Source organism: Dinoponera quadriceps, unplaced genomic scaffold, assembly GCF_001313825.1.
Source record: "Dinoponera quadriceps isolate SergipeBrazil2010 unplaced genomic scaffold, ASM131382v1 scaffold5013, whole genome shotgun sequence".
In the NCBI taxonomy this organism is placed as follows: Eukaryota; Metazoa; Arthropoda; class Insecta; order Hymenoptera; family Formicidae; genus Dinoponera; species Dinoponera quadriceps.
In genome coordinates, this window is record NW_014558950.1 from 1 (window position 1) to 14,374 (window position 14,374).

At 33.1% G+C, this 14,374-nt stretch overlaps 1 protein-coding gene and 1 pseudogene across 2 annotated transcripts; both read right to left on the reverse strand.

Moving 5' to 3' along the window:
- Positions 1–3,719: 3,719 nt before the first annotated feature.
- Positions 3,720–5,333, reverse strand: LOC106749997 (annotated as a pseudogene).
- A 3,257-nt stretch (positions 5,334–8,590) lies between these two features.
- Positions 8,591–12,011, reverse strand: LOC106749998. Of its 2 annotated transcripts, XR_001374899.1 has the most exons (4): positions 11,473–12,011; positions 10,946–11,374; positions 10,555–10,863; positions 8,591–8,754 (listed from the first exon to the last, which is right to left on the reverse strand). XR_001374899.1 is itself a non-coding variant. In XM_014629995.1 (3 exons), exons 1-3 carry the CDS (start codon positions 11,535–11,537, stop codon positions 10,809–10,811), a joined length of 549 nt encoding a protein of 182 aa, XP_014485481.1. In that variant the 5' UTR covers positions 11,538–12,011; the 3' UTR covers positions 9,650–10,808. The 2 variants fall into 2 exon arrangements, 1 of the variants encoding a protein (XP_014485481.1); XM_014629995.1 differs by lacking the exon at positions 8,591–8,754 and having other exon boundaries at positions 9,650–10,863.
- Between the last annotated feature and the right edge of the window lie 2,363 nt (positions 12,012–14,374).

Below are 14,374 nucleotides of genomic sequence, written 5' to 3' on the forward strand. Positions count from 1 at the left end.
CCAGCATTATTGTGTGCACGTTCTTTCTTAAATAGCGGTAAACGCTAAACATAGTTAGTGCTCCATCTGTCGCAACAGATATTATATTTGTCAATAGAATCGTTTTTTCCATGAAAAATAGCTCCATTAAATTAAAAATCGATTCGCTTCTGGTGTCAGTTTCTAAAGTTCTAGCAAAAAGCAGTTTTTCATGCACTTCTTGATCTTGAATAAAGCAAACTTATGCCAGCAATAAAGCTTCATTGCCGGGTAATGTTGACTCGTCCAATTGGAGGGAAAAAACGGTTTTTTGCAAATCATTACACAAACAGTTTTCCACGTCGTGACTCATTTCGTCGATACGTCTTTGAACTGTGTTATTGCTCAAAAGAATTTTTTTTATAACATCTTGTGCAGGTTTGTGGAGTACAGTGTTCAATACCCCTGCGACGGCCGGTAGAATCAGTTTCTCCCCTATGGTGTACGGCTCGCCAGACTTCATGATGAGTAGAGATGTTGTATGATGCCCTTAATAAATCATCATTTTGCTTCGATGATGAAACAAACATATTATCTATCGTAATTCTCTTCAGAATTTTATCTTTAAGTGATTGAAAGTATGACAAATCTTTTTCTTTTTTATTAGGGTGAATTCTGTTCAAGTGATCTGCTAGTTTTAATGGTTTCATAGCGTCGTTGCTAAAGATTTTTTCGCATATGAGACACATTGGTAAATGTTTGTTTGATAATGACGGTACAAATCTTAGCTTCAAATAGTCTAAGCTGTACTGTCTGCATTTCTTTTTTGGTTCAGTCATATTATTATCTGAAGAAATAAAAACTTTCATTAATAAATAATTTTGACAGTCCCTATGATAAAAGAAAACAATAAAGTATGTACTTACTTGAAGATTAAAACAATAAAGTATGTACTTACAGAAGATTTTTGTTCAAACTCGAATAAACTTTGTCCTCTGATTTTCTTTTTCGTAGTACTACTCCTCAATAAATAATTATATACAAAGTTCAAATCACAAACAAGTACATGTCATATCAAACGAACCAATTTATAGTGTTTTATGAAAACATGACCGTACAAGACTGATAGATTCTGCTAATATCGAATATCGTCTCGTCCCACCGCGAGCAAGTATAGACATGCAATGGTTTTTCATGTCCGCACTTGCTTTGATACGTTCAATAAAACAATGCACAAACATGTTTGTGCTACATATATTTTCATGCATTCTTACGTGTGACTCTTTTAATGACACATTTTACCTTTTCGTTCGTAAGTTTGGTATGTGATGTGTTTTTATCAAAAAAATATTTTTTTGAATTATTTTACTTCTTAATTAGGTATCTATGGGAATCATAGATATTTTGAAATAACAAACAAATAGCAGTAGTAAGGGGGTTTATTTTTGCTGTCGCCTACCCCCAAATTTTTTTATTGAAACTATCGACCCCTAGAAAGTTCAAATCGACCACTTTGGAAACTCTTGGTTTAGACGAACAAATTTTCGGAAATGAAATTATTATTTTTTTTATTATTATGGCCAACTTCGTTGAAAGTGAGGGCATACGTATTAATCTTTCTTGTGAAGAAATTCATATTTATTTCTTTTTAATGCTTATTGGGAATGACAATTTTAAGTTACATTCTATTAAGTCATTCGGAAAGTTTGTTTCAAATCTTCTATGTAAGTTTATGACGCAATATTTTATTCAAAAAATAACTGATGATTTTGGCCCATCTCTTGAGTAACTGCATGATGCCTTTGCTCCAAAACGAAGGTTTCTTACTGGCGAAGAATTGATCGAGGTGAATTTTGAGAGCTACCAAAGATCCGAATTTTTTTATCCAAGAGAAAATTTTTCAGAGAGAAACAGGTAGTAGTCAAATGGAGAAAAGTCGGGAAAATACAGAGGATGAGGAAGAACGTCCCATTCGAAGTCCAGAAGTTTTCTACCAATGGATATTGCGACGTGAGGTCTAGCGTTATCATGGTAGGAAACGATTCCACACATGTTAGTCAGGGTTTAAGGCGCTTTCATGTGGTAGTAGCCTTCAGTTCGTTTAGCTAGAGGCTATACTTCGCCGCGTTGATGGTCTCGGTCTTTGGTTGAAGAAGTTCATAATATACCACGCCCTTAAAATCCTTTAAAATCCCCACAAATGTCCAAAAAAACTTTCTTTGGGTAAAGTCCCGGCTTGGCCATTCCATACTCAAACAGGCATTTCCACGTAGAAGATATTTCATTTAGAGTCTGCGAAACCGTGAAGCCACGTGGGAAGCAATACGGCATCATATGGTGAAAGTGGGTCTTCTGCTTCTCCATCTTTCTACTTGATTTTTGCCGAAATGCACTTAGGAAGGTCTACGAGGTTTCCTTGACGGGCTCATAGATCCGGGAAAGTTTGTTGACAAACATAAAATCGCCTGGAACGCCCTCGTTCTCACTAATTACTGTAGCAACGCGAAGCGCATGAAATTTGAAACGAACTTTTCGAACAACTTAATATTTTAGATGTTCAGCGAATGCTTTCGAGCAAATTTTTTTGTAGATTTTGTGTAATACAATTTAACCCGTCAGTTCCCAAATAAATTAAAACCACAAATTTCTGTTTCCTCTTAGGAAATCTCATGTTTTGGAACCTAAGGAAACCAAATTTATAGGTTTTGAGAATTTATTTATTTATTTATTTTTTTTTTTTTCGCTTTTATTCAGTGCTGACAACTTATTTTAGAGTCACTAGTATCTAAACTGAACACTTAGAGCTGTTATAGGTTAGCAGTGTTATTTCGATGGTTTATAAGTCAAAAATATTGTGCCACCTGGAAGGTGCATTGGGAACTGACGGGTTAATGGCATTAAAAAATTTTTCATAAACGTAATTGTGAACTCAGAACGGAAAGCAATTATTTCTTACATGTTACAATGTAGCGATATATCTAAAATGGGTGTGAACTTTGCGTTTTTAATATTTTATCCCAATATCATATGTTACAAAATACTAGTATGCATGATTTGCTACATATTGCTGGATATTTGTCGATATGGTATCGCTTTCATTTTAAATCATTTTCTTTTTATAAAAGGTTTCTACTTATAAAATTGAATAATGTTATAAAAAGTTTTCACTACGATAAGAATGAAAACATAGACCTGTTGAAATATAAAACGTACATTTATAATAATGAATGCTACTGAAATGTTGTGCTTCATAAGGTGTATTCTTCTTATGATTGGTCATTGAATATATAGAAACGATACACATTGGTAATTATTTCTTACGTTAATTACAATAGTAAATATGTATACAAAGTAATTTATGCGAATATTTATTGCTTGTTATAAGTTGAGATTGAAGATTGTTATTTCATTCTGAATTTTCTCCAAACAACTTGAAACCTAAGCATCACATTTTAATTCACTATCCACGTGGATACGTGATAGTAGATGATTAATTCACGATCCACGTTATGGATACTGTAAGTCTATTATGGAAAATCAGTCCAATGTTACTTTAACATAAACTACTTGAACATCAGGAGGGTAAAACTGTAGTCCGTTTTGATATTAGTCAAGTTAATGTTTTTTATTCAATTGTTTTGAGAAATCACAGTTGAAACTAAATTATATTCTTATGTAAAAAAGCATCAGATCTATAATTTATTGTTGGTTCTAAAATTAACTAAAACATGTTAAATATTTCTCCAATCCATATTGTCAAGTTTGATTGATATACAGAGTGTCTGAGACTCCCTTCGTACATCCCTTTTATCTTGGAAACGGAGTATTTTAGAAAAAAAACGTTTCAGACAAAAGTTGTATGGCTTCAAGGTGTACATAAGATGGTATCATTGATTTGATCTTGAATAGTCATTTGAAAGTCATATGAAGGACTCACGTTGATTTTTCCAAATGGTACATTTTTTCATTGCACATTCTTGTAGCTTATTTTGAGAACTTTCCAAAACAATATAATCAAATATTTTTTCATTAAGAACTTTTTAAGTTATAAGACTTGAAAATGTCAACATTTCAACAAAATACAAAATATCTTGTAAAACATTCAGTTTTCGGTAATCCTAATACTTTTATGCACAACATGATGAGACTAATCAATCGGTGTAATAAAAACACATAATTATCTTTAAAAAAATTGTGTAATTGCTTATTACAAATTTATTATTTTTTTGTCTCTCATGTTTGGGGTGCTAGATTAATATGAATCCCCTTACCTCTCACGATTCTGGGATGAAAGAGTGTATATTTGCCTAAGCGACTAAGTGTTCAAAGTGATCACCATTCTCTGCGATACGAGCATTTACTCTATTTTGAAAGCAATTGGTTGCTCGAAGAATTTCTTCAGCACCTCAAGATCGAATTGTTCCACTTATTTTACGAATTCCATTCTACGAATCATATTGTCCCTCGTAGTCGGACGTTCATGATAGACTAAGTCTTTTATCCTTCCCCAAAAATAATAATCAAAGACGGTCTGGTGATTATGGTGGATAATTGATCGGACCGTATTTGCCTATCCACTTGTCGGGAAACATAGCATTTAACGCTGCACAAGTAACTCTCGATGTATGCGAAGGACATGCATCTTGTTGAAACCACACACATATTCGAGCGCAATTGCAGAGGAAAATTTTCTAATAAGACAGGAAGATCTGTCTCTATCAAAGCGGAATATCTATCACTGTTTAAATATTTATCGAAGAAAACAAGACTTATAATTTCACTTCCAATAATACCACACTAAACATTGACTTTCCAAACGACTTGATGATCCGTTTCTCTCAGCCAGTGAGGATTAATTTGTGCCCAATAACGAGAGTTCCAAGTATTAACAGATCCATCACTTTTAAATGTACATTCGTCAGAAAATAAAATTTTCAAGTGGAAATCAGGTGGTTGCTGTCTTATCCAGTTGCAAAATGCAAGTCTCCGTCGAAAATCGTTATAATTCCACGCTTGATAACGGACATTCTATAAGGGTGAAATTTATTGTTTTTAAATGCGGCAGATAATGTCACGACTGACACCAGAATCTCATTCTCGGCGTCTTAAGGAATTATGAGGGTTCAATTCTGCCGATGTAAGAATTTCCGCTATTTTTTCATCCTTAATTGGACGACGGATCTATCTCTGTTATGTTCAGACTGAACGACACCTTTAATTTTCATTCGATTAGCTAAATGTGAAAAAACATTTCGCGAGTGAAGATTTCGATTAGAATAACGCTCTTGCCATAATCTTTCTGTTGCAGTGAATGTGCCTTGACATTCACCTAAAATTAGCAGCATATCATATGCTTCTTCATTGGAATAAGACATTGCTAGGTTTATCTAGGATAATCTATCTATCTTTCGCCACTACGTGGCTATTTCCTTTAGGTTTGGGTATAGGTCATTCTAGTATCCGTTCAAATCTTAGATATATGTCTCAGTACAATACTAGCCTTGTAGATCTTTGTTAATGGGTCTAGTAATTTCTAATAGTCTTTTTTGTAAGAGCATAGGATAAATGCTATCTAGCCCAAGTGGTTCCCAAGCAGCACGTAAACGTTCGAGGAACGTTCGCTTTACGTTCACTTGGTTTGGTTATATTTAAGCAAAGTAGGAACGTTCGAAGAACGTATTACAAGGTTTTAGAACCTTTAATATATATCTTACGTAGCGAAAGTGTCACAGTATGACAATTATGCTGCTCTGTTACATATTAATGTTGTTAATATATTAATACATTGCATGCGGGAAATATACTTTTACGTTTTTTGCAGTCTGTCGCTAGAACGCGAGTCACGTAAAAGTATGTATTTAGTAGATTTGTGCTGGAGAGCGTGTATCGTAGAAATACGATGGGCATTGTAAGTGTGTACGGTATTTGTGTTTGTGTTGCTAGGCAACGATTTCCATTGTTTCTTTTTAGAAGTTTAGTTTGTTGAGTTACTTGGTTTAATAGCTTCAGAACGTACAAGTCGTGTTTTGTAAATTTGAAACTTATTTCTTTTATTATTGATTACAACATTGATAAAACGAAATTTGGCTATTTCTAGTTGTTGTTATGAAAAAATATTTTTGAATAAATAGTAAAATTAAAAATTGTCTACTTTCCTTTCATTTTTAGTTCATTATTCTACATTTACTTATTCAAAAAAAATGTAGTTTTTTTTTAAATAATCGTAGAACATATATTTAACTGTAAAATAAAAAAAGTTTCGTTGAGAAAAACAAAGTAGTTATCGATTTATTGTGATTTTACTGAATACCAAACTCCCGTGAAATTCACGAAAAAACGCCCGCTACACGTGTAAGTCCGTGGCGAAATATATCCAAATGCAATGTGTTAATATATTAATATCTGTTAATATATTAATATATTAATATCTTTTAGCAATTAATATATTTTTTTAATAATTTGTTAAATAAATAGACATAATCAAACGTCAAGTATATATTTTAATTAAAAAATGGAATTGTAACAGAGCAGCATAATTGTGATACTGCGACACTTTTGCTACATAGGATATAAAGGTTCTAAAACGTATGTTCTTCGAACATTCCCACTTTATTTGAATATCACCAAACCAAGTGAACGTAAAACGAATATTCCTCGAACGTTTACGTGCTGCTTGGGCTATACCGATGAAATGTTGCGATATAAGCATGCTTCGTGGTATTAAATAAATATAAGTATTAAATCTTTGTCTTACTAAAATATGTGTGATGAGTCTATCTTATACTAAAACTGAATAACTAAATATAACTAATATAAAAAATAATGGAGTAATTATAAATTCAGATAACAATATTTTAAATAAGTAAATTATTAGATAACAACATACCTTGCGTAGGGGCCTTCGCTATTTTTCACTGTTTTCATTTTAGTATAAAATAGACTCATCGCACACACTTTAGTAAAACGAAAATTTAATACTTATATTTATTTAATACCATGATTTAATACCATGAAGCATGCCTATATCGCAATATTTCGTTGACGTGGCTAAACTAATTACCGATTTTTCAGATGTACGTTGAGAAAGAAAAAGGATTATCTTTGATAAAAATTAATAAATTTTCAATCCCGGTATGATCCGTGTAACGTCCCGTGTAAAATCCGAAGCTCTAGACGCACTGGATTGGTGGAGAGCTTCAATAAATGCGCCAATGATTGTGTTTCGTTATAATTTATTTTCCCCTATATCGCTTTAACAGGAAATTGCCTTAAGATACATCTCTTTTAACAGACGCTAGATTTAATAATCATTCTAGGAAGCTTCATGATTGCTGTAAAACATATTGTTACGCTCGCGCGGGGAAAATAAGACGAGACAATGTTAAAAAAGAAAACAACTTCAACTATATTTGCTATTTACAAGGAAGCACACGTAACTCGCAGGCTCAAGCTCTCTCTTTCGTTAAAGACCGTCGCGCACGTCACGACGACTCAACCGCCCCAGAGAGAATCTCTCTAACCCGTTGTTTATCCGTCAACGTTGATCATCTGTTGTTTATGACTCGTTGCCAAGAGAATCAGCTGTATGTTCAGGGTGCTAAAAGCGCGGGCATCAAGACACGGGCGTAACAATATAATAACATAAATCAATCACGAGTATTATTATCTTAACCAAACTAGTGCACTTTTTAACCCATCAGTTCCCAATACACCCTCCAGGTGGCACAATATTTTTGACTTATAAACCATCGAAATAACACTGCTAACCTATAACATAGCTCTAAGTGTTGAGTTTAGATACTAGTGACTCTAAAACAAGTTGTCAACACCGAATTAAAGCGAAAAAAATAAAATAAATAAATAAATAAATAAATTCTCAAAACCTATAAATTTGGTTTCCTTAGGTTCTAAAACATGAGATTTCCTAAGAGGAAACAGAAATTTGTGGTTTCAATTCATTTGGGAACTGACGGGTTAAACTTGCCGATGGAACCATAAAAGTTCATCATATTTTCATAAATTATAATCAACAGAATCATAAAGACTCCTCATGCTCTTATGAATTGTAATAATTGTTAATGCGAGAGCAAACTCGAACTCAAGGAGAGCGCAAACTATCAACGAATGCCTTTATCGTATATGATAACTAAAGCGGTATAATCTAATTGTCAATGCGTCGAGTGAAAGATAACGAAATTATAAACATTACGCCTCGGAACCCCTTTGAGGCTCCGATCGCCCAAAACCCTTTTTCCTGTTCGACTCGGGTGGGTCAGAAAGTCTCGCTTTGTCTTTTTCCGAAGCAGCAGTCTGCGTCAGATCATCGTATAACTTAGGCTTCTTCGTGAGTAATTTGTGAAATCGCAGTCTCCAGTCTTAAGAAAAAAAATTAATAAATTGCCTTAACTGAGCGTTGCGCCGTTTCTCGTTCATCATTGTGTAAGTTTACTGTTTTTACAAAATATTACTTGTTGTTTGAGCATCGGAATCGTTAACGAATAGCGTTTTATCTTTTTTTATATAATCTTATATCTATTCATCATATATGTTTAGTTAATATCGTGTATATACACGAGAATACACATATATACATATATACTTTTATTATATTATGAATATACATATTGACGCATATATTTCCATTATAATTTTTTAATAACTATAATAAACGTATGCTTATATTTATACAAACTTGGTCGTGTCTTCATTGTTCTTTGCTTAATTCTTCGCTACATTCGTATTTCTATCCTAACGCAGAGCTCTCATCCCAGGTAGCGCCGATGAATGCAGATGAATCTAAAACAAGAGAGCAAACGTAATTCCTAATGCCCTAGTGGAAACGGAGACGTTATATCCGACTAGAGCAACAGCAACAAACGGAAAAAGACCGAAAGCGGAATTGCATTGGCATAGAGGGAGCTGAATGGGTTCTGATTGACCACGTTATGATTGGACACAAATCGATTGGACACGTTCGATTGGACACCGTAATACAAACTGCATCTGCTACATTAACCCGTCAGTTCCCAATGCACCCTCCAGATGGCACAATATTTTTGACTTATAAACCATCGATATAACACTGCTAACCTATAACATAGCTCTAAGTGTTCAGTTTAGATACTAGTGACTTTAAAACAAGTTGTCAACATTGAATAAAAGCGAAAAAAAAATAAATAAATTCTCAAAACTTATAAATTTGGTTTCCTTAGGTTCCAAAACATGAGATTTCCTAAGAGGAAACAGAAATTTGTGGTTTCAATTCATTTGGAAACTGATGGGTTAAAAGTGTCAACCGTAATCGTCTATTTTGATCTATTCTCAATTATCTAGTCTTAATTACGGTACTTGTGAAGGAAAGGGACTTCCTCACCGATTTGGCTGAAACTTTGTAATATTATGTATTTTAGTGCGTAAAATAGGAATATAAAAGTAAAAGTCGTTGCTCTCAATTAGAAGAAAAATTATAAAATGTTAAAGGACCACTGTTGTAAAGTTAGGAAATGCGTCATACCGATGGCATAGAGAGATATGAGAACCTGTATTGATCAAAATGCAACTGCATGAATTTTGATAGTTACTCACGATAAAGAAAAATTAATAAATTATTTAATAGAAAAAAATTGAAATTAATGAAATCTGTCGTTTTAAGTTCAATAATAAATTAATACTTAAAAATATTTTTTTATTTTGTTGAAAAAATATATATAAAAAAACACAGATAAGAAAGATATTTACATTTATAAATATATATTTAACTTAAATCTTTCGCTTTACTAAATTGACGATTTATCTATTGAAATATTCTCTGAAGCTTTTTAATTCCGATCCTCTTGATTCCCTGGAGAACATGTTCGAAATTAGATTTTTCCCTTTTTCGGTGGATTTCAAGACAGGTCGCGGAGCTGTTGTTCGGCTACACTCTAAGATCATTCGTTCTTTCCTATTACTGTTAAGGATGGCGTTCAATACATCTATTTCTTTACGCTTAAAAATGTTCATTTTCATGCCAATAAGATTTTTGATGATTTGATTGTTACCTATAAAAATTTTTATTTGATCTATACCGATGGATCTAAAACTAATTCAGATTCTGCCAGATATTCTTGTTTTTTTGAATTTAATAATTCTTACATTGTTAAGAATGTCAATCTCTGTTTAATTATCGACATTGAAGCCTTTGCATTATTATCTACCTTTGAGCTACTGAAAGGACATCTTCCGGATGTGCTATTATATCGAATTCTAGAAGTGTTCACCTTTTCCGTCATACACCCATAGAGGTATTATAGATAGAGGAGGGGAGTCGACTGAAAAGGCGTCGGCTGAATAGAAAGAGAAAGAAGGTGAATTTGACCTCTTCTCTCTCTCTCGCACATTCTTCTGATTGGCTGCGGCGACACCGCATATACGAGTAACATAATGTATAAAGTGTAAAAAATGTACAATAATTATACTATGTATGAGAAAAAATCTAATTTTCATGATCATATGTATGTAATGCTTATAATTATACTGTAAAGGAAAGGTGAGCAATGTTCGATAATACAGTTTATCGTGTCTTCCACAGCTGGTATAAAAAGAAATTTAAAAAACCTTCATGAATTCTGCAGCAGACTTAATTTCTTTGTTTAAACTTGATATCATCTCCCGTAAATTAAGTATTTTTTTCTCGACTCTTGATTTTTTTTTTTGGAGAGCTTCAATATGATGTTCTTGGCAGACTTTATAACTCAAAAATCGCTGCCACGCTTCGTTTGATATAAAGTCTTTTCTGCACAAATATTTTGTCACATATCCATCCATGAATCTTATTTTTGTTTTTGAACATTCTAAGCTCGAACTGTCTTTCAATCTTTTTTTTTCACAGGAATGTCTTCAATAACATCATTTGCTGAACGTTTTCTAAAAAAATTAATACATAAATGAGTTAAAATTTCATAAATACGTCAAATTTTACATTAAATAAACATCAAAGTATTGTTACCTATTACTGTCTTGGTCTTCAACATCAGCGTGTGAAGATATGGATGCATTTAAATCAGACACTGTTTCTTTGATTTGTTCAACTTCTTTGTGTACCATCAACAATGAAGAAGAATCGAGTTCAGTTCCAATTTCTTTTAGATTTTCCTCAACTTGCATATTTACACACTCAGACTTTTCTAAGTTTAAGTTGGTCCTTGTATTACAAATTGTTGTGTTATTCTCCACTTTAATATTTGTTTTGATGGAATCCACTGACTTGTTCACAGGAATAGTACCTGGCACCAATCGTCTGACTCTTGTATAGCCATCTGTTTGATGAAATGCGTCATCATTAAAATGATCATTACATATTGTAGCACTTTTTGTGATGGATAAAAGTCCAAATACAGACATCCATTTTTGTCTTTGTATATTGTCACTTGGAAACCTGGATTTTGTGAAATAATTGTATAGTTGATAAACAGAAACACAACCAAAATTTTCTCAAACAATATTAATGTCAGATTTAATTTATGTTGTACGTACTTGTGAAAACTAGTAGAGTTACCAGGAATGTGGAACTTCTTGCAAACTATGCAAGTTATAGGCATCCTGCATGTGTATTATTGAACTTTTATTTTAAAATGTATGATACTAACGTGTAGTTAGTATTACCGCTTTGCCCCTTAAAGCTACTGTCTGCTGTCTGCTTTGTTTTTCTTGTTGCACTTATCCCTCTCCCGCCTACTTAACACTTTCACAACCGCATGTTAGCGCAGTGAAACGTCGCCGGCAATATTTTGGAAGAAAAAACTTTACGTAAATTCATGAAACAATTAACATTATTATGACGTGCTAAGAAAAGTTTTGCAAGTGGCTTGCCACTGGTACCACGTGGGAGTCACCGGCAAATAGCGACTGGCCTATCAATGGTACCACGTGAGTGTCACCGGCAAATAACGACTGGCCTACCAATGACACCACATGAGTGTCACCGGCATACAACGACTGGCCTGCCCATGACACCACATTGGTGTCAGCGGTTGTGAAAGTGTTAAGGTGGAAGTATATCTATATATGCGGCGTCGCCGCAGCCAATCAGAAGAGTGTGCGAGAGAGAGAAGAGGTCAAATTCACCTTCTTTCTCTTTCTATTCAACCGACGCTTCCACTTACACGAGCCCGTATAGTTCACCCCCTCTATCTATAATATCTCTATGCATACACCCGATTATAAAGGAAATAAGCATCCTATTGTTTATCGTCTGAAGAGGACTTTAAATGAAATGCGACAGGCGGATTTTAATATCTTATTTATTTGATCTCCAGGGCATATCGGATTATAAGTCAACGATATCGTTGATTTTCTGCTGCTCACTCCAAGGAACAAGCGTCTGAAGACAAATACTTTGCTTTTAATATTTTCTTTAAATTTAAATTAGAAAGTTCTGAGAAATCATGTAATTTTCTTTTTGAACAAAGAATGCACAAAGTTACAGGTATTTTAATAGAACTGAGCGAAAATTGAATAAACCATGGTTCTATGATGCTAAGAGACGAGATTCGTTTTTACAGTTATTAATCGCATCCGATCCCACTTATGAGAACTAGCATCTTTTTGATGTTAGCATTGTAGATAGCTCCACCTGTGACTGTGGTCATGTTGCGCAAACTACGCAACATGTTATTTTTCAATGTCCACATCTAATGAATCTGATAGATTAATTTTGGAATTGGCTAAGTTGAATCTACCTCCAAGAATTGAAGACATAGCTTTCTCGGAATTTTATCACCTTTACTTTATTGGACAAATTTATTTTAGCCAATCGTATTGCTTTGTAATTCACTGAATCATCGCTAAGTCTGACACAAGGGGTGTATTCTTTTATTTGCAACAGATGCAGCCCGTTGCATCTGATGCATAATTTAACTATTCTTTATATTTATTTGCACATAGCAAATGCGGGCTGCGATAATTTTGACCGTTTTTTAATTAAAGTTGTAAGCAGAACTGTTCAATTTGTCTACTTTTTTAGCATCTCAATCTCAATGACTGTCGACAGATTGAAACCTGATTGGATGCAAAAACCTTAAGTACGAACACGACTTCTTCAATGTGCTGAAAATAGCGTGTTTGATGCAGCTTTGTATTGGAGACTTTTAGGATGAAATTACACGGTGAGTAATAGAACTGCGGAATAAAGAATGCGTCATAGAAGCAACCAATCAGCACACAAAATTTGCCTGATAGAAAAGAGCGGAGTAGCACTAATTGGTTGCTTCTAAAACGCATTCTTTATTCCGTAGTTCTATTAAGCCCATACCAGACTATGAATTGGGGATTGAGATTTAATTTAGCCAATCAGTATAAAGTGAACTGAATTCAAGTTTAGTGAAATTTAGTGAACTTGCACTGATTGGTCAAATTTCAATTCAATCTGCTTTATGCACTGTGTGCACCAGTTCAGCTAAAAAGAACAGACCAAGAGAGAGATTGCTTTACTTATGGACATAACCTTGTTTAACTACGGCATTAGTGGTATTGTGTTATTGTAAATGTTTAAACTTTTTCGATAAATTTAGTGGTTCTTGTAATAGAAATCACACAAAAGTTTAAAGTTTAAGTATATGTGTGTATACCGCACATATACTCTATCGTATCTATATTATAATCATTTTCCTATTGTCATTTTTAACGTTTAATTATTTTTATTACATTGGCGAATTTTATAATTTTTCAATCTTTATTATTTCTTAGCATTGTATAGAAGCATATTTTCAATAAACTCTATGATACTTACCAAGCTCAGTCAAAAATATTTACCACAATATATTTTAATAAGTTTTAAATTCTAACAAGTATTATTTACGCAGTACAAGGAATTAAAAATACTATCTATTTCACAACCAATTACTTCAAAAAATAAATTTTAATTAATATCATCAGGATTGTATTACTAATTTGACGAGTGTCAGTCAGACTTTTAACGACTTATAATTGATTTAAAATGGCTATGAAAGAAAAACAAACAGAAACCTCATTTGATGAAATAGAATGGAATGTGGATAATGAAATTCAACTTTTCTTTGCTATGAATGGACATAAGCCAGTTGGTAAGATGTGGGAAACAGTATGGAATAGTTTAATATTGTATTTATTATCCTAATATTTGGCAAATATTTATATCCTATAATTATAATTCACTGGATTTCTAAGGTNAATAGAATGGAATGTGGATAATGAAATTCAACTTTTCTTTGCTATGAATGGACATAAGCCAGTTGGTAAGATGTGGGAAACAGTATGGAATAGTTTAATATTGTATTTATTATCCTAATATTTGGCAAATATTTATATCCTATAATTATAATTCACTGGATTTCTAAGGTATCAATAAATATTTTCACATGTTGTGTATATGGGAAAAATTTCGCATTGCCATCCATAA

Excerpts from the sequence above, each read along its gene's own strand:
- LOC106749998 (XM_014629995.1), bottom strand. The coding sequence starts at position 11,537 with ATGCCTATAACTTGCATAGTTTGCAAGAAGTTCCACATTCCTGGTAAC. Across the intron at positions 11,375-11,472 it reads AACTCTACTAGTTTTCACAA|GTTTCCAAGTGACAATATAC; the intron begins GTACGTACAACA and ends CACAAAATCCAG. Across the intron at positions 10,864-10,945 it reads GAAGACCAAGACAGTAATAG|AAAACGTTCAGCAAATGATG; the intron begins GTAACAATACTT and ends TAATTTTTTTAG.